Source organism: Trichechus manatus, unplaced genomic scaffold (assembly GCF_000243295.1).
Source record: "Trichechus manatus latirostris isolate Lorelei unplaced genomic scaffold, TriManLat1.0 scaffold00264, whole genome shotgun sequence".
Taxonomy (NCBI): Eukaryota; Metazoa; Chordata; class Mammalia; order Sirenia; family Trichechidae; genus Trichechus; species Trichechus manatus.
In genome coordinates this window covers 2,288,444-2,314,879 of record NW_004444200.1, presented here as the reverse complement: position 1 = coordinate 2,314,879, position 26,436 = coordinate 2,288,444, and the positions used below count along the sequence as shown (strand labels likewise).

The 26,436-nt window shown below is 43.1% G+C and overlaps 1 protein-coding gene across 1 annotated transcript; it reads right to left on the bottom strand.

The window, feature by feature from the left end:
* Positions 1-1,480: 1,480 nt before the first annotated feature.
* LOC101351555 (potassium-transporting ATPase alpha chain 2-like) lies at positions 1,481-25,826 on the bottom strand. Its single transcript, XM_023724830.1, is given in 15 exon segments — positions 1,481-1,621; positions 2,320-2,495; positions 4,494-4,686; positions 11,134-11,268; positions 12,385-12,494; positions 12,658-12,856; positions 15,653-15,921; positions 16,169-16,286; positions 16,408-16,542; positions 17,565-17,678; positions 18,499-18,702; positions 22,668-22,727; positions 24,252-24,425; positions 24,427-24,491; positions 25,628-25,826. Coding segments are annotated over 15 exon segments (2,292 nt in total).
* Positions 25,827-26,436: the final 610 nt, after the last annotated feature.

Here is a 26,436-nt window from a genome sequence, read left to right as displayed (position 1 = left end):
CCGAGCTTTTTAGTCCTGCTTTTTCCTCTTGGTGCTAAATGCTGGAATTCTAGCCCTTGATTCTGAAACGACAGGCCTTCCTAACTGCTGGTAAATATACACGTGTGTGTGTGCGTGCGTGTGTGTGTGTGTGTGTGTGTCTGTGTGTGTGTAAGATAAGAAGGACAGGGTGTTTCCTTTCCCTCTACAGCTGACAAAACGCAGTTATACTGTCATGAAGCTAGATGTGATAAAGTGATTAAATGAAAACATTCACGAAGTTATCTATCTCACTCTCCCATTCAGTATGGTGACTTGTATGAAAATGTATAATCCTATTATTTTCAACGACCAAACAAATAAACAAATTATCCAAAATCTGGCTTTGTAAATGTTATTTATACAAAGGGGCCTTGGAGACTCTTAGACCTTTGATATTGTTGCTGTGCCCAGGGACTTCAATTCTGTTTGGTTTTCTTACTTGGTCATTTGTTGCCCTAGTAATAATTTATTTATCTGACATCCCTGTATTCCTAAAGAACATAAATGCTTGGGTAAACTAGAAGAGATTCATTGGTCTTTCCCTTTTTTCCCCACAGGCATGAAAGTATAACAAAGCCAACGATATTTATTTTTAACTTGAGACTTTGGAGTCTTTGATGCATCTAAATTATCAACACCGTATCCTGGAAGCCCCCTCTGACCACTCCAGTCCAGGTTAGTCTCCTCCCACTTCCAGCCCCACTGTCCCCTGCATGTCTCCTTCATTATACTCATCACACCACAATCAGTTGTTTTTTAATGTCTCCCTGGCTAGACTGAAAGCTCCCCGACGGCAGGGATAGTGTCTGTCCCGTTTGCTACTACAGTTCCAGTGTTTAGCACAGTGCCTGGTATATAGTCGGCATTCAACAAATACTTGTTAAAAAGAATTAATACATAAGTGGATAAATGCATAGACGGATAGAAAAAAGGATTGACAAGCATAATAGAATTAGGAGAAACAAGGGAAAATTGAGTCTCTCCTTAGGAAGCTTCCATTCTATTTCCAACCAGATAAAAAAGAAATGAAGAATATGTTTACGTAGCTGCACGTTATGAAGCTAACTGAATAGATAATACCCAAGACGCTCAGTAGGAGACTGCATGAAATCCAATGGGTTCTTAATAGTCCTGATTATACAACTAGATCAATGGCAAGTAATTTCATACACACTTTTGTTTCTGTTTTTCTCACTCTAAATTAGGCACAAGTTGTCAGATCTGCTTCATTGGCTTGTGAAATTTAGACACAAAGGGTAATTCATGAGTGTGAATATAGTGCCTGGCACATATTAGGTGCTTAGTAAAGTTTTGAGTGAATGAATAGATATGTGAATTATAGAGCAAATCAGTCTAGCGTCACCCTGAGAGGGTGTTTTGCCAGAAGGTGATTTGCTCCAACTAACACAGCTCCTTAGCATCACTAGGGCCCCATGTGTAAGAACTTCAGTTTCTGCGCTTACCATTTGTTAACTTGCTCCACAGCAATGTTGAGGCGTTTCGCAACGTCTTCCACTGTCTCACTGTTTGCTGAAATGATACCTACGCTCTTGGCAACAGCTTTAGCTGTGATCGGATGATCACCTGTCACCATAATAACCTAGAGCACAATGAGGAAGACATATGGACAATGAGGAACTAGGCCAGCTAAGGTAGGAACAATTCAATATTGCCTACTCTACCGTGACTTGGAAGAATATGGCTTGTGATTATTACGGTTTGCCCTCGTGGGCAGTTCTTGATTTGAGACACAACCGTCTCTCAAGGACAAACCGATCCCGTTGGATCAACCCTTGCTCCTGAGCTTCTTACATTTCCTCCTCTGACATTAGAGTAAGCCCTTTCCCTTTGCTATCACACTGCTTGTGAAAGGGCTGACAGATGTCTATTTGGAGCAGCCCCACATTTCTTCAACTGTCTTGATATTAACATGGTGACAGGACTCAATTTTGGCTTAGATATCATGAAGATAAATGGATTTTGGAGGCTGGATCTCAAGACTAAGGAATAAAACCTTTAATTGTCCACCATGGCCATGGTCTAGGACAAGATATGGCCTCTCCGTGGCAAGGGGAGATAGCCTTCTTCTCACTGCTATTACTGTTGTGGTTTATTCCACATAGACACAACCATTTCATTTTAATGGCACAGTTATTAAAATCCTAAGGAAGTCAAAGGAGAGATAAAAGAAGGGAATTATGATATTAATGTAAGGAGACCTAAATACTGTCCATCTTCTATGACACAAGAGATACAACATATATGGGGAAATTTTTGAGTCAGGAAAATGACTCCCACCTTGATCCCAGCACTCCGGCATTTGGTAACTGCATCAGGCACAGTGGACCGAGGTGGATCAATCATCGATAAGAGCCCCACAAAACAGAGGTTGGAGGTGGGAAAGTTCACGGTGTCTATGTCAAAGGAGTAGGTTTCTGGAAACTCGTCTGCTGGCAGGTAGAGATGACAGAAACCTGGAATGGGCATGAGTTTGGGGGGGTTAATGAAACTAGGATAAGACATGACAAAAGAAAATAGGGGAACATTTTGATATACTCACAGTCCTTTCATATTTTACCATTATGGTATTAGAGTTACTTTTTGATATTATAGTATACCAGAACTGTTTAATTCCTTCAATTCTATAATGCATGGTTTTAGAAAAGGCATTTCATCCAAAAAATCATTTATTGTGTGCCCATTAGGATCCATGTTATACTGTATGGATATAAAGACCAAGGCTTTACTTCTGAAGATGTCCCAGTTTGGTGGACAGAGAGATAAAGAGATAAAGTATAATAAAACATAGTCAGTGCTACAGAGTTTAGCTACACTACAGCTACCTGGGGAGTCCGGAAAGACTTTACCCAGGAGGTAACATTTGAGCTGGGTCCTGAGAGAGGAGTTGATGTTTTCAGAGAAAGAAGGGAGGATTAGGAGTGGAAAAGCCATTTTAGGCAGAGAAAACAGCATATGCTCCTGCACAAAGTTGGGAAAGAACTTCGGGCATTAGGGGAATAGTCTGAAGTTCAGTCTTTAATCCAGATAAGCATGAGAGAAAGGCTATTAGGAACGGGGTAGACCCCTTTATTTCCCTGAAGGCATCAGCCTCTCCAAGTTGAGGTAGAAGGGATTTCTGTGACTGTTGGGACTTCTCAGACCTTGTGATCTTCTCGTTAGATTTATAGTTGATTTACTCTCAGCATGGCTCACTATTTTACAAATATCAATATAGGCTTTGAGAGGTCAAATGTGAGGTTCCTAGAGCTACTCTACTCAGATCGATATCTATCCTGTGTTGCAAAGGAGATTACCCAGTCTTGTGGAGCATTTAGAGCATGCTAAAGTATTATCATCTCATTTATATATTTTATCTACTTTACAAACTCAAACATCCTTTAGAAACACACATTCCACAGATTCCAGCATCTCTATTGGCAAGATCTTTAATGTTTAATGACCCTCATCATTAACCTTAAATTTATCATTCTGTTGTTCCGGGCAGGTGTCCTTTGATCAGCCCATGACTCTCACGATGGAACATGTTGTCCCCTAAAATCTTAAATAACCTCGAATAGACTCCTCCACAATGGTGGTATTTCTAAATTTCCAACATTCCCTCTCTCAGTTACTGGCATTACTTTTTTTCCTACTCATGTAGACATTTTTTTAAAATGTACTTTTCTCCTCTAATTAGGTGCTAAGTATTACCAATCTATGTCCATGAAGTCTCTTGCATCTGACCCCTCCTTCACATTCCCATTGCCTTGGCGCAAATTCCCATCCCCTTTCACCTGAATGAGGGCAGCCACCTCCTCCTTAGACGGATGCCTCTCCTCTCCCTGTTAACCCATCTTACGTGCTACTGTCAAAAAAAAAAAAAAATCATCCTTAAAAACACACCAAAACTTTGATTAGCTCATTCCTGATGTGAAGCCTTCGACAGCTCTCCGCTAACTGCAGAGTGAAACCCCAATTCCTTACCTGCCCACTCAGTCTAGCTTTCTCGTCTATGACTATGCTATGACTATGACTATGATATCTCATGCCCCCTACAACACTCAGCACCAGTAGGCCGGTTCAGCAATACTTGCCTACCTTTCCTTATCCAGTCCTGCCTTTGTGCTCTGGCTCACGTTGTTCTCTCTTCCCTCAATACTTTTCCCAACCTCCCTTCAAAATGTTATCTGCCGTTCAAGGCCCAGTTTACAATGAAACTCTTTCCATAAAATCTTCCCTGATTTTATTTATTGAAAGTGACCCCACTGTTCTCTGTACTGTCATATATGTTTTTGTTATATGTTTACCCTCGTGTTTATCGTATTCTTCTTAGTATTATTCATGTGGATGCTGTAACTACTCTACAAAATAATACATTACTCAGAGTTGCCTGCCTCGTCTTGTGCCCTGACCGAGGGTCAGAACCTTGCATCTGTCGGGTGACAGATAAGAGTTCTGCTCCAAAAGCTCACCCAGCACGCGCTCGCCCAGGCCTCCAAGTTCCGTGTATGCTGTGTAGAAGGCCTCGGCTGTGCTTTCATCCAGGGGCTGCTCTTGGCCGTTGATCATGATGGTGCTGCACTTCTCTAAGATCCTCTCAGGGGCCCCTTTCATCACCATGAGGAAGCGTTTGTCATTGGGGTCATCTGTCTCATGGATGGAGAGCTGGGAGGAGAGAAATAATGGAGCATGTTAGACACAGCATATTGTCTACTATTGATTCCATCTTCATTACTAGGGCTGTGAACTGTACAAGGCTTTTAATTACTAACATGACAGGAAGGTAAAAACATCCCTTACTCTTGTTGGGCTACTTGTCCTTGAAAAATAAAGAGGGAAGAGGAACAATGACATCCCCAGGCATGTTCTATTCTCTGTCTTGTGGCCAAGCAATATGCAGAGATCTAGACTTGGCCCCAGCTCAAAGAGGCACCTTGAGTTTGAAACCAAACTAAGTGGAGCTCGTCTTTCAGACAGAAAGTGGTTGCTTTAGAGAAGGTCACGAAGGCCGGATACGGCTGTCAGTCCGTGAAATCTTGGGCCTTGAATGAGATCCCCTGAGGTGCTCTAGAGAGGGGTGGGGGCTCTGAGCCTCCGCATCTCACCTCCTGTCTCCCCTTCCCTGTTGTGAGCAGCACTTTTTCAGACACAACTACTCTGAGCTTAGGCAGGCATGAGGTCAGCAGGAATTCCCTGTGCCTCTTCATCTTGCAATTGATCCAGCTTTGCTGCCTTGATGTCAGAGAAAATGGCGGGAGCGTAAGGAGGCAGACACTCTCGTGCACAAACTTTCTGGAGGACAGTTAAGTAATAGGTATCACAATTTTAACACGAATACCATTTGACCTAGTAACTCTACTTCTAGATGTATCCTAATAATATAATCAAAAATTGTGAAAAATATATACATAATAATTGTCTTTGTTATCTAGTGCTGCTATAACAGGAAGACCACAAGTGGATGGCTTTAACAAAGAGATATTTATTCTCTCACAGTCTAGCAGGCTAGAAGTCCAGATTCAGGTCGTCAGAGCCAGGGGAAGGCTTTCTCTCTCTGTTGGCTCTGGGGGAAGGTCCTTGTCATCAATCTTCCCTTGATCTAGGAGCTTCTCAGGCGCAGGGACCCCCAGGTCCAAAAGACACGCTCTGCTCCCAGCGCTGCTTTCTTGGTCGTTTGAGGTCCCCAGGTCTCTCTGCTCGCTTCTTTCTTTTATATCTCAAAAGAGATTGACTTAAGATACAACCTAATCTTATAGATTGAGTTCTGCCTCATTAACATAGGTGCCACTAATCCCACCTCATTAACATCATAGAGGTAGAATTTACAACATATAGGAAAATCACATCAGATGACAAAATGGCGGACAATCACACAAGACTGGGAATCATGGGCTAGCCAAGTTGACATACATTTTTTGGGGGGAACCATTCAATCTATAGCATCCTGGCCTTTGGCCTCACAAAATTCACGTCCTTGCCACGTGTAAAACACGTTCACCCCATCGTATCACGGCAAAAGTCTAAATCAAGTCCAAGTCCAATTCCAAAAATTCCTCTTCATCTGTGAAATCTAGAATACGAGTTATCTGCTTCCAAAGTACAATGGTGGAACAGGTACAAGCTAGACATTTCCATTACAAACGGGAGAAACTGGTGGGAAAGAAGGGATAATAGGCACCAAACAACTTAGCAGAACACAGTACATTAGCCCTCAAGGCTTGAAAATAATCCTCTGTTCTCTGACACCATTTAGGCAATGGCCCTGCTCTCCAGACTCTGGGTGTTGGACACAAGCTCTGGATTCTGGGACTGAGCTTCAGCTCCACCTTCCAGGCCCAGTGGAATGGCAACTCTGCTCCCTCAGCTTTGGGTGGCCCCATTCTCCTAGTCCATCTGAGTGGTGACTCCACCCTGTAAGACCCCAGAGGTAGTGACCCTACCCTTTAAGACTGAGGCAGTTCTGCTTCCTGGTTCCTTGTCTCTTCGGCTTCTGCTTCCTGGTTCCTTGGCCTCTCGGTCCTTCGGGCCTCACTGCTCACGTCTGCCCTACCAGGGCAGTAAACTTTGGCCAGAAGGCACTCAGCTCTGTTGCTCTGTGGTTCGGCAAACCTAGCTCCACCAATAAGTACCTGGAGGCACCCTACACCACCAGGAAGCCTTCTGTGCAAAGGCACTCAGCTCTTTCGCTCTATGGATGGGCTCCAGCTCCAGCGCTGTCTCGCACTGGTCCCCTGGTTCTGTGGCTGCCATTTCTCTGCTGCTGTTTCTTGCCGTCTGTGCTGTCTCGAGTATAACAGCTGTCCTCATTTCCTTCTGAGTCCTCATCAGAATTGTCTTTGATGTCCATAATTCCACCAATAGTCTTCTTCAAGGTAATCTAGTCTTTTACCATTAGGCACTTTAAAACTCTTCCATCCTCTATCCATTCAGTTTCAAAACCACTTCCACATTTTAGGTATTTGTTAGAGCAGCACCCCACTCTTGGTACCAAATGTCTTAGGCTGGGTTCTCTAGAGAAGCAAAACCAGTAAAATGTATAAATATATATATATAGAGAAATTTATATCAAGGAAATGGCTCACGTGGTTGCAGAGGCTGAACATCCCAAGTCCGTGGGTCAGGACAGAGGCTTCTCCTAATTCACATAGCCGCAGGGGCTGGCAAACCCAAGATTGGCAGGTCAGACAGCAGAGCTCTTGCTCAGAGGCTGGGAACATCGACAGATCCCAAGATCGGCAAGCAAGACGGCAGGTAAGCTGCTAGCTCAAGTCCCAAGAACCGGATGTCGGGAGCCAGCTGCAGGATCCAGAGTGAGCAAAAGCCCAGGAGTCTTGCCAGAAAGTTCACTTATGTATTCAATGCAGGCCACACCCCCAAGGAAATTCCCTTTCAACTGATTGGCTACTCACAGCAGATCCCATCATGGAGGTGATTGCATTCAATCAGTCTCATCATGGAAGTGATCACATCATCATATGACTGCCAGACTACATCATAACTGCCAAACCACTGAGAATCGTGGTCCAGCCAAGTTGACACATATCCTTAATGATCGCAATAATAAAATGGCTAACCCTTATATCCAAAAAACAAAACAAAACAAAACCTGTTGCCAGAGTCGATTCTGACTCATAGCAACCCTACAGGATGGGGTAGAAATGCTCTATAGGGTATCCAAGGAGCGGCTGGTGGATTTGTACTGCCGACCTTTTGTTTAGCAGCCATACGTCTTAACCACTGTGCCACCAGGGCTCCAACCCTTACATAGCCCTTATTACATTCCAGGTAGTCTTCCAAGCACTCAACAGGAATTTCTGGAAGCTAGAGCGTTTGGAAGAAAATAAGTCAACTACAAAGAAAATTTCTACCATTTTGGGTCCATCAGTTGATTCTTAATCAGTAGTTTTGGACCATTGGATATTAAACCAAAACAAACCAATCCTGTTGCCATTGAGTTGATGCTGACTCACAGCAACCCTATGGGATAGACTAGAACTGCCCCATAGGGTTTCCAAGAAGCAGCTGGTCAATTTGAACTGCTGACCTACTAGTTAGCAGCTGAGCTCTTAACCACTGTGGCAGCACGACTGCACAAAAGAGATGAATAAAATTTAAAAAAAAAAAAAAAGTAGAGGGCCAGTCTACTTCTGAAAAAATTGGCCAGTGAAAACTTTTTTTATGAACAAGTAAAAATACTAAACAAAGAAAACTGCCATCTTATCACCATCATTATCTAAAAGATAGCGCATTTTAAAAGGTAAAAAGTAGGAATACTAATAGCAGACGTTTTTACGGTGTGTACTGTGTGGCAGGTTCTATTCTAAGTGCTTCACACATGACTCATTTAATACTCAAGACAACCTGAAGGCAGTGGGTACTATTATTATCCCTTTTTGCAGATGAGGAAACTGAGGCACAGAGAGGTTAACTGACTTGCTTGAGGTCACACAACTAGTAGGTGTTAACTTAGATTTGGAACCCAGGCTACCAGGCTCTAGAGTCCCTGGCCTTAACCATGAATGATATAAAGGACAAGCTTTTAAATTAAATAAATTCATTCTTATATATAACTTATCACATTGTTGGTTCATTTTCCAATTTGCCATAGATTACTGAAGTATTTTCATAGACTAGTCTCAGTCTTTTGGAGCACGGGTGGTGCGGTGGTTAAGAGCTCAGCTGCTAACCAAAAGGTCGGCAGTTTGAACCCACCAACCACTCCTTGGAAACTCTGTGGGGCAGTTCTACTCAGTCCTATAGGGTTGCTACGAGTCAGAATCGACTCGATGGCAACAGATTTGTTTTTTTGGGAGTCTCAGTTGGGGAAATATTATTAAGATCAGTGAGACTTTTCACCATTTTTCCTTCAGTTGAATGGCACACCAAAGAATTTATAATGATCTCTACAGCTCTTTTTTTAGGGTGGAGCTTTGCTCTTTTGTAGCGTCTTTGCATGGCTCTAATAGCATCTAAAGAAGTTTCTTTGACCTCTTCAGAGGAGCCCACACAGGGGCCCTCCCTTCTTTTTAGTCCCAACTCTGCATGGCCCACTTTCTCCTTTAATTTTCTGTAGATGAAAAAGCGCAGGCCTCATGCTTTCTTTCTCATTTCTCACAGACTAGGAATGTCTTTACTGTGGTAAAATGGTGCCTCCTTATGATTCTGAATCTTGGAAGATAATCTAACATAGTCCTCAGGAGCATGGCCTACCTGGATTTGAATCCTGGCTCTATCCCTTACTAGCTGTGTGATATACTCTGTAATTCCATTTCCTCATCTGCAGGAGGGAAGAATATTAGTACCTGCTCCATAGAGTTGTAAAATCTGAATGATTTAACACATGTAGAATGCTTACCACATAATAGCTAATACTAACTATTGCTATTTTAGGATTGCTACTCATTCTATTTTCATTTGTGTTTTGAATGAGAGTTCCTATCTTTAATATTTTGCATCATAATTTTTTGTTAGTTGCCTACTTAGCTAACTGTGATTCTTTATTGGCCTGTTACCCACAAAGAAAAGAGTCCTGGTAGCACAACGTTTAAGCGCTCGGCTGCTAACCAAAAGGCTGGCAATTCAAACCCACCCAGCGGCTCTCCGTAGAGATTATAGCCCAGAAAACCCAATGGGGTAGTTCTACTTTGTCACGTGGGGTCACTATGAGTTGAAATCGACTCAACAGCACCTGACAACAACAGCAACAACAACCCACAAAATGTTTGCAACGGTCCTTTTCCAACCGTAAATTGTATCCAAACAAAGATGGATGGATTATCACCAGAAACTTTACAAAAGCACGGTTAGTCTATTTACATGCCTTACTGTTATGCCAAGCCCAAGTCATGATCCCCTGCTCTCAGCTCTGGACTGTATGGGAAATCCCATCTGCAGCAGTATCTTGGGCTACTAGCAGTTGCTTTTCCTGTGCAGAAGAGGAAGATGGGGACAGTTGCTGACCACCCCTGGAGTGACAGGAGACCTCTAGACAAGGCTGGCTATATTCTTCCTGCACAGTGAGTAGAAAGGAGGTCCCTATCAATTGCTTACAGGACGGATCGGAAAGAATATGACCGATCATCTGAGAGACTATTCACTTGTTTTTACAAAGGGTGAGGCTTACTCACATGGAGCAAAATGAAATTGCTCTGCCTTTGTGTTGCAGTAGAGAAGTATGGACTCTGCAGTTAGGCAGACTTGTTCTGAAAATTGGTTGTGCCGCTTAGAAATGCAAGTCAACACTTGTTTAAGTGCCTGTTTCCTTATTTATAAATTGGGATTAATTAGTACTACCTCACAGGCTTATGGTGAGGATTAAATAAGATAATGTAGGTAAAGTGCCTGACACATACTAGGTGCATAGTGAGGTTAGTTCCGCCCCCTCCCCTCTCCCTTTCATTTAGGCTGTTGCCTTTCACTTATACAGAAGTTACTTTAAATAAAGTCAGGATCTGTCACCAGCATTTGATTTACTAGAGACACACCTCCTCCTAATACAAGAAGCTGGTGTGTGTGTGTAGGGGGAGGTGTGTGTGTGTGTGTGTGTGTGTGTGTGTGTGTGTGTGTGTGTGTGTATGGGAGTCTCTGGGTGGTGCAAACGATTAGTGTGTTGTCCTGATAACCTAAAGGCCAGAGGCTCAAGTTCACCCAGAGGTACCTCGGAAGAAAACCTGGTGATCTGCCTCCAAAAAAATCATCCTTTGAAAGCCCTATGGAGCACAGTTCTACTCTGACACACATGGTGTTGCCATGAGTCAGAGTTGACTCCATGGCACCTGGTTTGTCTTTCTTAGGTATATGTATGTAAATACATATGTATTATGTGTGTGTGTGTGTGTGTGTGTGTGTGTAATATAATGGGATCATGCATAGGAGCAGCCAGGTCTTGACGCGCTCCTCACCTTTCTTTTCTTCTCTATCCTTCTTCAGGGAAAGGAAGGAAGCCATCAAGGGAAACTTGATCTCGGTTTACCAGCTGCCCAGGCCCTGTATCCCTGAGGGTTATTTTTGAAGTCAGGCATCATTCAAGATATGTACTACCCAAAGGATATGTGCAGATAGAAAAATCATTCTAGTGATAACAAAAATGGCCAGTTGTGAGGAAAAACTCACCTGAAATTTGTTGGTAGAGTTAAAGGGGATTTCAGCTATTTTGCGGTTTCTTTTTCGAATTTCCATCACATCACCCAAAATGACCTCTGAGAATTTCAAGAGAGCAGTTTCTGAGGCATCTCCAATCACAATTTTCTGGGAATTCAAGGAAATAAATATTTGCAGCAGATAATCTGGTTCTTGTGATTGTTCGCAATGAACCAACCTGCCTTTAGCACATGAACCAACCTGTATTTTGACCGAGTTTACAATCCAGCAAGAGAGACAAGATGATTATGACAATTAGTGAATGATTAAGACAACTATGGTGCCACCTACTGGCATTAGAGAAGTTCAAAGAAACTGGAGCTCAGTGAGGACTGGGATGTTTCATGGAAGAAGCAGCTGTTGAACTAGATCTTGGAAGATGGGTGGTTATAGATAGAGAAGCAAAAAGAAAGCCTTATAGAAACTAGGATGCTACAAGTGAAGGTATAAAAGTGGATGGATTCTAGTGTGAATGCCGGAGGTAAAGATGGACATGGAGGTATGGTAAGATTATGGAGGGCTGTGAAAGGCAGGCTGAGCTCTAAACTCAAGTACTGAAAGTTTTTCAGCAAAGTCAGGTGAAGATAAAAGTGGTTTTTAAGAAAAATGACTGGCATGCAAGAAAGACTGGAAGAGGGATAAACTGAAATCACGAAGGCAATTAAGAGGTTGTTATAGTTATTCAGACAAAAGGTATTGGAGATAAACGTAAAATTAGATACATTTTGAAGTATAAATGATAGGACTTGGTGACTCACTAGATATAGGAAAGGAGAGAGTCAAAGATGACTTCTAAAAGTTTTGACCTAGATGACAAGTAGAAAAGTTGTCATAGAAAATATGCCCTAAGACCAGTTCCTTAATTTCCATCCAACTGTATTTTAAACTGCAGTGAATAGCAGTTATGTAATAAAGAAACCTTGATTACATCCACTTGGATGGTGAAGAAGTTAGGGAGGGAAAGTAACTTAAAGAAACATTTATTTTCTGGAATGAAACAGAATTTTCAGAATTACCTAAATCGATATGCTGAGAACTTTTAAATGTGCAATTCTCAAAGCTAATTAGAAGAAAGGAAATTTTCTTCATATCTTGTGAGTCAGACTTGCTCTTGTTAATATAAGCTTCACTTGATTGGAGAGATTAAATCAAACATCAAATCAGAACAGAGAAAGGGGCTTCAAACTGGCTGTGATTTAAGACCAAGTTAAGCAGAAGCGTTACCTTCATGATAGGAACACTTTCCTGGCCTGGCTTAAACTCAGCTCGGTTACACAGTGTTATTATCTTGGATAAGGAGGCCCAGGTTCCAGAGCTTTGGTCAAAGGTTTGGTCTGGAAAACAAAGAATGGACAGTGGGTACTGGGACATGCTATCAAATAGTCATCCTGCTGAAATGATTCTTAGACACCGCACACCAACACTGCTGTGTTTACTTCAACCCCCTCTGCTCAGCTCCACAGCTTTGGACCATGCTGAATGTTCCACAAGACTTACTTGAATGGTCTTCACTTGTGTCAGCCATGAAGATCTGATTGTCAAACCATAGATGGGCCACAGTCATCCTGTTTTGAGTCAGAGTCCCAGTCTTGTCAGAGCAGATGATAGAAGTGGAGCCGAGGGTCTCTACTGCCTCCAGGTTCTTCACTAGGCAGTTCTTCTTGGCCATCCGTTTTGCTGTCAGTGTCAGTATCACCTAAACGGGAGAGAGAAAGAAGCTTTTGAAAAAAGCATAGGTAGACATTACTGAGCATTTTGGTTACAGATTCTATAGAATAATCCTGATCAAAAGCGGGAAAATGTAGAATAGAATTACAAATTCTCATAGATTCCAGACTTTTGGAGCCATGGAGGCCGGATGAATCCCTAAAACTATTGCCCTGCGATAATCTTTAAACCTTAAGCCAGAAATATCCCCTGACGTCTTTGTAAAACCCAACAACAGTTTAGCTTAACTAGTAAAAAATATCTGCTTGGACAACTAGACTAAACCAAAGCTACGAAGTGTCCTAAATACAACCAAACACTTTGAGGGACAGAGTAGCAGGGGTGGGGATCTGGGGACCATGCTTTCAGGGGACATCTAGGTCAACTGGCATAACAAAGTTTATTAAGAAAATGTTGTGCATCAGGTCTGGGGTCTTAAAAGCTAGCAAGTGGCCATCTAAGATGTATCAATCGGTCCCAACTCACCTGGAGTAAAGGAGAATGAAGAACACCAAAGTCGCAAGTAAAGTATTAGCCCAAGAGACAGAAAGGGCCACATAAACCAGAAACTGCATCGGCCTGAGACCAGAAGAACTAGATGGTGCCTGGCTACCACCAGTGACCACCCTGACAGGGAACACAACAGAGAGTCCCCGATGGAGCAGGAGAAAAGTGGGGTGCAGAACTCAAATTCTAGTAAAAAGACGAGACTTAATGGTCTGACTGAGACTGGAGGATCCCCAGAAAGCCCGGCCCCTGGACTCTCTGTCAACCCAGAACTAAAACCATTGCTGAGGCCAACTCTTCAGACAAGATTAGATTGGACTATGGGACATAAAATGATACTTGTGAAGAGTGTGCTTCCTAGCTCAAGTAGATACATGAGACTAAATGGGCAGCTCCTGTCCAGAGGTGAGATGAGAAGGCAGAGAGGGTGAGGGGCTGGTTGAATGGACACGGGAAGTCAGGGGTGGAAAGGAGGAGTGTGCCGTCATGGTACAGGGAGAGCAATTAGGGTCACATAACAATGTATGTATAAATTTTTGTATGAGAGACTGACTTGAATTGTAAACTTTCACTTAAAGTACAACAATAAATATATATGCCTTGGGCATTATGCTCTTTTAAGATCTGTCTGTATAGGACACTTTGACAACAGCAACTCAAAAGATTAGATAGGAACCTTAGGAGGCAGTGAGTTTATGTTAACAGGGGAGGAACAACTCAGAAAAGAAGGGTGAGAATGGCTGTACAACTTGAAGAATGTAATCAGTGTCACTGGGTTGTACAAGTAGAATCTGTTGAATTACTGCATGTTTTGCTGTATGTTTTAACAACGAAATAAATAAAATTTTTTAAAAGCATAGGTTGAAGAATAAGTACTTTGAACTCAGTTTCAATAACATATACTAGCTAAGTTTAGCTGTGACTGACTTTTAGGAGAGACCTAGACTAATTTTGGGATAGAAGTAGTTACAGATGTAGCACAACAGACCTAGTGGTTTATAAGGCTTATAAGCCAAAATTTTTTTTTTTTTTAAACATTTTTTTTTTTACCCTTCATCTTTTGAAGAGAATGATCCTGAGGGACCCACAGATGCCAAACAGAGGCCAGGTTGCTATGGCCTGTACTCATGCATAATTATGAAGCGAGCTTTGCCCATCCATCTGCTATGTCATTCGTAAGGATGAATGTGTGAGAGAAATTTTCACTGGTATATGCCAAGGAGGTTGTTCAAAAGGACTCACTTGTTGCTTTGGGGGAATCAAAAAGTACTTGTGTTTCATTTTCAGAGTTCCATATTTTATCAGAGCCCTGGTGGTGCAGTGGTTAAGAGCATGGCTGCTAACCAAAAGGTCAGCAATTCGAATCTACCAGCCACTCCTTGGAAACCCTATGGGGCAGTTCTACTCTGTCCTATAGGATTGCTATGAGTCAGAATTGACTTGACGGCAAAGGGTTTGGTTTGGTTTTTTATATTTTAAAGACTCTTAGCTCTCTCTTTTAAGCTCCCTGATCTCAAAGGGGTTTCTCAGCTACGATTTCTTCAGATAACACTCTCATGTAGTCAGAAGAAATCTGGAGTTCAAAATATTCTTCTGTCTTTGAGCAGCACAATAGAAGACCAATAATTATGTAGGCCACTTTTACATGTAACTGGAAATATGAATCCCTTCCTCCCTCCCCCAACAGGACCTTCGTAGCAGAGACTAGGAAGGAGGGTGGCTTTGACTATGGACTTAATTAGGTGGCCCTTACAAAGGGAGCTCTAAATCTGAATCTGAGGTAGGGACAGAAAAGAACTGAATTGCTTTCAGGATGAAAATGGGAGGAATTTCAGTTTTTGCTCCCAAGAGAGAGAAGAGAATCAAGGTAAACCATGTGGCTTGCAGACTGTGTCTAACTTCCTAGGTTGGAATTGCCAAGAATTTTTTTTTTTTTTTTTAAGGAATTGTGAGGAAGTCTTTAAATCATAACAATGATGGTTCAAATCTATCTTATCTAGATCTTAAGGAGCAAAGTAACATGCAAAATTACATATAGATCTCCTGAAAACAAAAATGGAAAGTTTTCAAGGACAATGCATTCCAGTATTAGAAGTATCACAATTCCTTTTGGCCCTCTAAGAAACGATCTATTCAGAATGTTCCATTGTTGTCCATGATGAAGCAGGAGTTTCACTCTAAAGATAGAGACTTGTTTGCTTGTGGAAGCTTACCTAGCATAGATGTTATGTGTTAACAATGTCAGGGTATAGGTGGCTACCTAACAGCATGGACTCACAGTGACAGTGGCCTGGAAGCCCTCAGGCACATTGGCTTCAACAATGCCAATGAGGAAGATGATGGAGTCCAAGACTGGATTCTTCATGGACACTGCGATGATGAAGAAAATAATGCCAAGGGAGACGGCCACTCCTGCCACAATATGAACAAAATGCTCGATCTCAATGGCAATGGGTGTCTTCTCATTTCCAACTCCTGAAGCCAGTGAGGCAATTTGTCCAATGACTGTGCGGTCACCTGTGTTGATGACCATGCCAGTTGCTGTGCCTATAGGAGAAACAGACATTTTATTCCAGGGGTCCTTGGCTATGAGAGGAACACAATCTGCTTTATAGTCCTCTCTTTGGTGGCTTACATGATCAGTTGGTACATGACATTACAGGGCAAAAATCAGTTCTCTAGGCTCTTCATATGTCATGTTTTCTCTGGGAAAAGCGTAACAAGGTAAAAAGACAAAAATGTAAGACCTAAGGAAGGAGAAGTGCCTGTGGCCCTTAGAGCCAGCTGGACTTACCTTCCAGACAGGTTGTAGAATAGAAGCCAATGTTCTTTGTTTCCAGGGGATTGTCATCAGTGAAGTCACAGGATCGGGACTGGGGCTCAGATTCCCCAGTGAGAGACGAGTTATCCACCTAGAAGTTTGAAAAATGTTCAAAGTTATGTTTCCTGCTTCACATATACTAAAATCAGTAAAGCCAATAGGATGCCAACTAGTTATAAGCTTGATCCCTAGGGGCGCCCCATGCTGCTCACCTTGCATCCCTGAGAAGACAGCAATCTGATGTCTGCAGGAATCTGGTCTCCTCCTTTAATCTCCACTATGTCCCCTACTACCAGCTGCTCTGAAGGGATTGTCTTCTTCTCTGCATCTCGGATGACAAGAGCTTGCTGGGAAAGAAAAATGTGACAGATGTCTCAGATCCTGAAATGATGCTAATCCCCCTCCTTTGTTTATACCTCTGCCAAATCTCAGAAATGGATTAGAATTCATAGCTTTAAGAGTAGCACAAAATAAAATGAAAGAGTATTTCACCTGGAGTCTGAAGACCCCCAGAACTAGTTTTTCTTGAAGAGGAGCTGATAGAGATACTCTTGGACCCAGAAAATGCGGTTGTAAGCAGATACAGCAAAGTAAGAGACACAGGCCTGATGGAAAGGGAGTGACAATTAAGGATGAATGACACTGGCTGTCATGTGCAGGAAGAGCACTGAAGGTGAAGCCAAAGGGGCCAGTGATCTTGCTAAAGTAGGGAAAAATCTAATGAGGTAGATCTCCTGCTTTTTAGCAAGGAAGGAGGTATCCATTGCATTCACACTCTTTCCTTCTGGCTGGCAGTTCTTTGGGCTAGGGACAACCCAGCTCTCCTGTTCTGTGTCAGCAGTGGCGCATGGACTCCCTAGAGGACACACAGCAGAAGTCCTGTGTGAAGAGGATAGTACTCGTTTCCCACATTGACAGCATCTGGGGCAACATGCACTCTGCTCAGGAATGGGAGCAAAATGGTCCCAGAAAAAGAATCATAGGTTGATCTGTTTGGCTGCCAGTGAACACTCCCTGAACTTCTACAGTTTACTCCCTCAATCACCTGTATAATGATGTTGTCCAAATGGTTCACAAATGCTTCAGAGCAGTAGCAGAAGATGTGGTGCAATGACTAATGTTTCTGTCCTACTTTGTTCTTGACAAAGCATTGTCTTGTATCTTATTTCATTTGATCATCTTGAAACCCTGTGAGGAAATGGGACTCCAAGAGAGTAGGTTACTTGCTCAGGATTTCTCAAGACAGCAAGTGATGGGGCCAGGGGTTGAGCATAGATCTTCTGCCACCAAAACCCCACTTTTTTCATTAGCTGCTGCTTCTTCATATGAAAGTACTGCAGATGCTAAAAGAAAGATGGCTGCTACTCACCTGAGGAATCATTTTACTGAAGCTGGCTATGATGTTGGTGCTTTTTGCCTCTTGGTAATAAGCAAACGTGCCTGTTAAAATAACAACCGGGGCAAGCACAGCACCCAAATACACCTGAGTGATGAGGAGAGGAGTCAATCAGTAAAACAAATGATAGTAATGAGCCAGATCCTAGGGCTAGATCTCTCCATGGAAAGGTGAGACACATGGCATTTGGTATGATATAATTTACATGCCATAAAATATACCTGTTTTACGTGTACAATTCAATGATTATTTATTTCAGGATTATTTAGTTAGTTAGATTTTTTTTTTTTTTACACTTTTTAAGCAAATTTACAGAGTTGGGCAACCATCACAACAAACAGGCCTTAGAACATTTCCATCACCGCAAAAAGCACACTCACTGGTGCTCATTTGCAGTCAAGCCCCCTGTTCCATCCGCAGCCCCAAATAACCACTAATCTGTTCACTGTCTCTACAGATTTCCCTTTTCTGGACATTTCACTCTTTTGTGTCTGGCGTCTTTCTTTTAGTATAACATGGGCCAATTCAGTTTTGTAGTTTTGCTACCCAGTTCTCAACAGGCACAGAAGCTTTCCATGTTTAAAGGAGAGAATTAGCTTTGAGGAGAAAGATCTCAAAAATACTTCACATTGACATAGTTGTTTTTTTTTTTTCCTTAGGGACTCACAGTGCTTTCTAATTTTATTTTTTTAAGTCATGCCCACACTGTCTCTGAGACATTAGGAAGTCAGATGTAATTCTGTTCTACACATGGGACAAGGATTCATTTTCTACAGCCCATGCAGTGTTCAGTGGCAGTGCCCTGACTCTAGTCCAGTGCTCTGCCCACTAAGGCCTACATTCATGGTTTTGTTCTCCCCTCTTCGCGAGTCAGCAGAGCCATCTGGGGAATCAGCCAGGGCCTTACGTCATCTAGGGGTGTGGAAGGATCTTTGGAGTACTCAATCCCATATGTGATCCAGCTCAGGATGACTCCCATCCACAGGAGAATGGAGAAGCCCCCCACCATCTGTTTGAGGAACTTGACAATCTCTGGGGTCTCCTTGGGAGGGCTGAGAGCATTGGGCCCGTCCTGAGCCAGGAGCTCTGCAGCTCTTGCACTGGAGAGACCCTGCGAAGGCCAAGCAAAAACAAAACAGGAATTAGACAGTTCTTCTCCCTCAGGGGTGGATCACAGTTCCTGCAGGTTGTGGTTAGGAGTTAATGTGCCAGCATAAAGAAGGTCCTGGGGCAAGTGGACAATTGTCTCAATTCCCCCTCCCCCCCATGTTTAAAGAATATTTAATGCTTAATATGACCCAGGCATGATTTAAAGTGTTCTACACATATTTATTCATTTACTCCTCAAAATAACCCTAGGAGGAAGGCGGTATTATTATCCTTATGTTACAGATGTGGAAATTGAGGCACATAGAGGCTAATTAACTGCCCAAGGTCACCCAGGTAGTAAACAGTAGTGCCAAGATTCAACCCCAGTAACCTGGCTCCAGAGTCCAAGCTCTTAACCACCATGCTCTGCTAAGGAATTTAAATTCTTTGAGATCTATCTATAGATAGATGTATCTCTGCTAAGGGGAATTTGAAATGCAGAATCTAGTCACCAGAGTTAAGGGCAAAGCAGTAAATCCAGACAAGACATATCACATTTTCTGGGACATTGCCATCAATTCCGACTCATAGCTACCCTACAGGACAGAGTAGAGCTTCCCCATAGGGTTTCCAAGGCTGTAATCTTCATGGAAGCAGAGTGCCACATCTTTCTCCTGCAAAGCAGCTGGTGTTCGAATCGCTGACCTTTTGGTTAACTGCCTAGCGCTTAACCCCTGCGCCACCACCAGTGGTTTCTGTATAGCACAACACGGGTGCTTTTCTACTTTTGTACATATCTACCCCGAGTTCTTGTTCATCTTAACAGTTACAAATCCTACCTAACCTTTGAGGCCCAAACACAAAGTCACTTCTTGCCAGAGCCTTCCCTGGTGCTGCATGCTGCCCACAGGTGCATGGAGGTGTGCTCACCCTCTTTTGAAATCTTGCACTGTCAGTCACAGGACTCTTTTCCCCCAACAAACTATAGTGTTGCTATGAGCCGAAACTGACCTGACAGCAATGGGTTTTGGTCATCTTCTACTTGGAAAGTCTTGTATATAGATTTTTTTTTTAATATTATGAGCTACTTAAAGGCAAGGACGATGTCTTGTTCATTTTTGGGTCCTCTCTAGGGTCAATAGAATCCCTGGGTGGCACAAACAGTTCAGTGCTTGGCTACTAACTGGTGGTTGGTAGTTGGAACCCACCCAGAGGTGCCTCAGAAGAAAAGGCCTGGGTGATCTGCTTCTGAAAGGTAATAGCCATAAACAACCTATGGATAATTTTTGAACAAAATTTCTGATTGGTTGACATTCATGTAACTTTGCTAAAGAGTTACAAGACAATCACAAGATCAGTGAGTGCTGGTTACAAGACCTCTAAAGTTTTGAAAACGGTATTTTTATCAATCTTGAAAACCAGATATGTTTGTTAGTTTTGAAAACAGGATATGTTTATTACTCTTGAAAACAGGATGTGTTTATTAATTTTGATTGTTTTCAGGAAAATAAGTGAAAGTTAATGAATAATGAAACCAGCTTTTCTGATTTGTGGTGCAGTGGTTAAGAGCTCAACTGCTAACCAAAATGTTGGCAGTTCGAATCCACCAGCTGCTCCTTGGAAACCCTATGAGGCAGTTCTACTCAGTCCTACAGGGTCATCCTGAGTTGGAACTAACTTGACGGCAATGGGTTTTGTTTTGTTTTTGTTTTTAGTCTTCCAGCTACTTTTAAAGTTAGTTTATAGCATAGCTAAATGAGTCAGAGTAACCAACTTAATATCATCCACCTGTATTTCTCATTCCTTTTCCAGAACCCAATTCATCTTTCTAAATGACTGTTGAACACTTACACCTGGGTGTTCCAAAGACATTTCAAATAATAAAATTCAAAATAAAACACATCATCTCCTCCCTACTACCTTCTCTGATCTCTCACCTCTCCCCACCCTCCCACCTGACCAGATCTTCTTCTCCTCCTGCATTCTCTACTTGGTTAATTTGATAAGTGATTCATTCAGAAAAACCTTGCAATCTCTTCCTCATCAAGTCCTTCCTATTGGTTCTCTCTCTAAAACATCTCTTCAGTCTGCTCCCTTACTTCCCATCTTACTGCTGCTGCCTTGTTTCAGATCTCATTCTCTTTGCCCTATATTACTATCCCATTTTTCTAGAATCTCCCCCTTCCATCTCCCTTTTGAAGACCAATCTTATCAAATCACATACCTTTTTAGAAATTGTGCCCCTTATATACTTAAAATAGTTTCTATTCCTTAGTTTAATATCAAAGTGCTTGAGAGTTTCACCCAATTTACCTTTCCCCCAACCTCATTTCTACCTCACCTCCTCCCTTTCCACACACTAGGTTCCAGTGATCCCAGATTGCTCTCAGGGTCCAACCATGTTCTGTTCACTTTGGCTCCCTGGGTACTCTGCCAACTTAAATTCTAATCATCCTCTAAGTCCCAGTACAAACATTGTATCACCTAGGGAGCCTGCTCTGGTCCCTCTAATCAGAAGTCATCAATCTCTCAGCTATGTTTTAAATCTCTCATTTGTCATTTAAGTGGAATACAGTGGATGTTATGATATTTTTGTACACATCTGCCTCCCCTACAGAACTGCTTACTCCTTAAGATCAGAGATCAACTTGTTCCTGTTTGTATCTCTCCATGTTCAGTCCAGTGGTCTGCACATAGTATGTATTTCTGTTGTACATTCAATATCTAAACCTCGTGGTATCAAGATACCAAGACTTGAATTTTCATTTGTATTGGAATTCAAAGCAGAAAGCAGTACTTTCTGAGGTGGTGGCATTTGTAAGTGCATGTGAGCACACCAGTGTGCTCCTGGAGAGAGCCTCCCTTCTTGGAAGGAGAAGATGGGAACAAACTGGGTCCTAGGACTGTTACTCTTTTTACATATATATATATATTTATTGTACTTTAGATGAAGGTTTACAGAACAAATAGTTTCTCATTAAACAGTCAGTACACATATTGTCTTACGACATTGGTTAACAACCCCATGACATGTCAACACTTTCCCTTCTCGATCTTGGAGGACCTTTTTTTTTTTTTTTTGGTGAAAATATGCATATCCAAAGTTACACCATTTCAAAAGTTTCTACATGTACAATTCAGTGACATCGATTACATTCTTCCAATTGTACTGCTATTCTCACTATCCTTTTCCAAATTATTCCATCACAATTATCTTCAACTCACTGCCCCCTAGACTTCCCATCAAATCGTTTGAGTTGCTGTTGTCAATTTGATCTCACATAGATAATTCTTTTTTTTTGGTACCTTAGATGAAGGTTTGCAGACCTAATAGTTGCTCATTAAACAGCACACATATTGTCCTAAGACAATGGTTAACAACCCCATGACATGTCTACACTGTCCCTTCTCAACCGTGGGTTCCCTATCACCAGCCTTCTTGTCTCCTCCTGCCTACTAGTCCTTGTCCTTGGACTGCTGTGCCTCATTAGTCCCATTTTGTTTTATGAGGCTGTCCGATACCTGGCTGAACGGTGAACTTCGGAATTGACTTCACCACTGAGCTTAGGGTAGGACTGTTACTCTTGATCCTCACTTTTTAGCACTGGTTTCCCCCATTCTCTGATAAGAAGAGCACCATATACCACCGCACAGGGATTGAAAGCAATCTCTGACTGTGGCAGCCAGGCAAGTATCAGTGTCTTTCTGGGGATACCATAGTTTTTCCGCAGCCACAGTAAAAAGATTGTGTATGACCAAGCAGATAGCTCAGTGAAAGGGCCTTGGCTCAGACACATCAGCTCCTTGAGGTTGGCCAGCTCTTCTGTCACATTATAGGCATGTGGAGTACTGGTGTTCTCAAAGTTGCTACTATAGGTCATTCACCCTAAAGTGGTATCTACTTTTCTACACACACTGAGCACACAACTTTTCCATTTATATGGTCAGAGGGTTTCTCTTCCTGATCTCTATTTCCCAATAACTTACTGTAATGATGTTTGTTCCATATTTCTTTTCCAAGTCCACAATGCTGAGTTTATGGGCATCCTGAAATCCATTAAAAGAAGAAGAACAGAGTGAATTAGATACTTCCAACAGAAACCCAAACTCTGAGCTTTGACCAGCCCATGAAAGCTGGGAGTAGCACTGAGGATGGGAGAGGGGCCCGGAAGTGTGGGAGAAAAAGAAAAAACTCCATTTTGTCAGCTGGTTGTTGCAGTAGGGGAAGGGCACTGTTTTAAGAGAGTCTTGTCCTAATTGATGGGCTACGGAACTTTCTGGCCATCTCTGAAGAGTTCAGGCTTAATTTGTCACTTACCACGTAGCAGCTGTCCTTAGCTTCCATCAACAAAGTAATGTAAAGCACCTCACCATTGATCTCCAGCACATGTAAGTCCTAAGATACTTATCTTCTAGGTACTAGCTATTTGGATACTTAATTCAGACCTAAATTCTGAGATCAGTTGAGGATAGTGAGCAAAATCAAACTGCATCTAATTCAGTGACTTGCTTGAGCAACAACCAGGATCCTATGTTATGACAACTCCTTATCCATGCAGCCCCAACTGGATGTCTCTGGCACCAAAAAGCATGCCTTTCCTTATTCAAGGAATGGAACTCAGATAGTTCTCTGGTTAGAGAAACCCTGTTCAGAAGGGAGGAACACTTCTTCAAGGTTGTAAGCATGGGAGAGGCTCGAATGCAAAAGTATCCAAGCACTCTGTCACAAGTTAAAGGACTCTTATGAGAAGGTTGGGGAAAAGGAGAGAAAGAAAGATGCTCCTTTCTTAGCAGGGAAGCAGGAGAACACTTTGGCCGATACTATGGAAATTCTTTCACTCTATTATATTTATCTCCACAAAATGCTCAAAAAGGGAAGTTTTCAGTATAATAAACAGGCATATAATAGACGGGCATATATTCATGTTGTAAATAACAATTCCAGGAAAGAGTAGATATGTTTTCAATCTTAAATGCTAGAGATGGACAGGAAATAATTCCTATTTATTGAACATCACTCTGTGTCCTATTGTATCTCATTTAGAGGCAGGCATCAGTTTTAATTCCTATTTTACAAAAGAGGAAACTAAAGCTTAACTCAAACTAGGATTTAAAAACAGGTTACCCCTTTCAGGGCTTGTATTTTTAAATGTCTGTCTAGCTATCTACCTTCTTTCTCATGGGGTATTATATATCCAGAAACCTATCAAGGTCTAGTGGCTTTGGTTGTCCTCCTCACTCCTCAATAGGCTCTGGTTCAAATAGTTTTACTTTACTGGCTAAAAACTGGCAAGTGGTTATTTATATCTCACTTAAACAGCCAGGAAAGAGAGAGCTTGGAGACTTTCCCCTCTCAGTTCTACCTGGGAGTGCCTCCAAGCAGAATACAGGAATGCTGCACAGGGCCTGACTCTGGGGCAGATGTTACCACACATTTTTTTTTTTTTCCTAAAGAGGAAACAAATCTCAATGGAATTTTCAAACCCTTGAGCAGGATTTTTCTTTCATAAGAGGGACAAGCTCTCAGGAGGGCAGTAGTCAGTGGGACCCAATTGACTTAAGGCTACTGACCAGATCAAGTTCTTCCTTAATCTCCTGTATCTGGTGATTCTTATTGCAGTTCGAATGCTTGTTCTTCAGGCCCCTGTACTTCTCCTTGCCATCTCCTTTGTCTATTTTCTTGATGTCTTTTGTTCCACTGAGCTCCACAGAGTAAATTCTTGGTGTTTTCTGAAAGAGAAACAGGGGTGCAATATTGGCCCCAAATGGATTTTCTGAAGAGGTGCTGAGCCTCCTCCAGTAAGGGGCTCTCTGTGGGTCAGGAACATGCAGGGACGGGGAATGGTGCCCTTCCCCCCTTTTGACTCCCTTGGTCTGGAGAGCGGAGCTGGAAAGATAAGGGGCTGTAGACAGTTTCTCTCTTCTACTACCAAGCAACAATTCCCCACGCCTTTCTTTTCCCCTTTCATCTCCTCCTATTTAGAGGGAAGGTTGGGTGGGGAAGGCCTGCAGGGCCTCTCCTTAGGGTGAACCTCAACGGGGGTGTGGGGGGGAGCAGGTGGGAAATTATCTCCCCCAACTCTAGACAAGATCCCTCCAAGGAGCCGCAAAGTTTTCCTAGTGCCTTGTTCCCATAGGACACACCAAATGTGTGTCCCCTTTAGGGATGGATTACCTAACAAGGTAAGGGAGTCCTTACCGGTGAAGAAATTACAAACCAAGTACTTCACTATTTATGTGAAGTCTGCAAAATTGATTTTGCTAAGTGCAGAGGCCAGTCCTATGACAATGCTGTCAATATATCAGGGCACAAGGACGGATTACCCAATAAGCAAGATAAGTACTTGCTTACCAGTGCTTACCGTGCTAATGGCATACCATGTGCTGCGCATTCAAGGCTACAAGATTAAGCGAATGCCCAGCACAACGTATGTGGTAAACACTGGTAAGCACGTGCTTACCTTTCTTATTGGACAATCCGTCCCTGTTCCCCTTTCATGGGTAGGGGAATGCCCAGTGAGCTCATGAACCTCACCAACTGGAAACTAGGCGAGCCTACTGGCGCAACTCTTCTCAGACTGCATTCCATCCATTTAACCCCCAGCCTCTCGCTCCACCGCCATCGCCATCTTCGAAACCGCTCCTCTCAGATGCTTTTCGAGCTTGCCTAGACTACCCTATGGCCCCTTCCCATACTTTTGGATTGAATTCTTTATTCCAGTCTGCACTGCGGTCCGACCCATGGACGTTTTGCGGCTGGGAGGGGCCACTCTCCAGCGTCGGGGAGATAAACAGTGGTGAGGTCAGAGCACGCTCAAAAACCAGACAGCTCGCAGTTTCTATCTATCCTTCCTTCTGTCCTCTGGGACGCGGCATTTCTTCCTTGCTGTTCCCGAGCTTCCACCCCCTTTCCTAGACCTCGCTAACGTCTCATGGGGCTCACGTACCTTGCCCATGATGCCGAGGATGGGGTGCTGATCTAGGCGAGGTGGCGAGAGGCCGGACGACTCCAAGGCGCGGAGTTCGGCGGGGCGCGCAGGGCCTGGGGCGCTTAGGGCGGTCCGGGCGGCGAGCGAGGTCAGCTGAGGCGCGGACCCCGCGGGGACTTAGCGAGAGCGAACCTGGCAAACCCGGCATTCGAGCCATCTCCGGTGGGGATCGCCCGGCCCGCGAGCTTTTAAACCCGCGGGGCCCCGCCCCCCGCTCCTGCCCCGCAAGCCGCGGCCCTGGCCTGGGCAGCTGGAGCACCTGCGGCCACGCGGCGCGTGGAGGGCGGGACCAAAGAAGCCCGGGCCTGAGGAACCGGGCGCTCCCGCCCGGGGGCCGGGACTCTGAGCCCGGCGGGCAAGGCCATGGCCCTGGGCGCCCAGGTAAGGGCTTCTTCAAGGCCTCAAGCCCTGACCCAGGCTCCCGTGAAAGTTGACACTTGCTTCAAATTGCTTACCAAATAAATGAATTTATAAACATATATATCCAGTGGAGGAAAATGCTGTTCCCAGGAGCAACTGCTCTCTAAGAAAGTGTCCTGCCAGACCAACTGAACTGATAGAGACTAGAGGAACCCCGAAACAATCGCCCTAAAAAACCTTTGAACTTGCATTTGAAGCTATTTCTGCAGGACACCTTTCAGCCAAATAATAGATTAGCTTATAAAATAAACAATATAATCAGTGAGTAATGTGCTCCCTTAAACAATTAACTATATGACACCAAAAGGTCAGCATTTACCCAAAAGCAAAGATGATAAGGCAAGGAT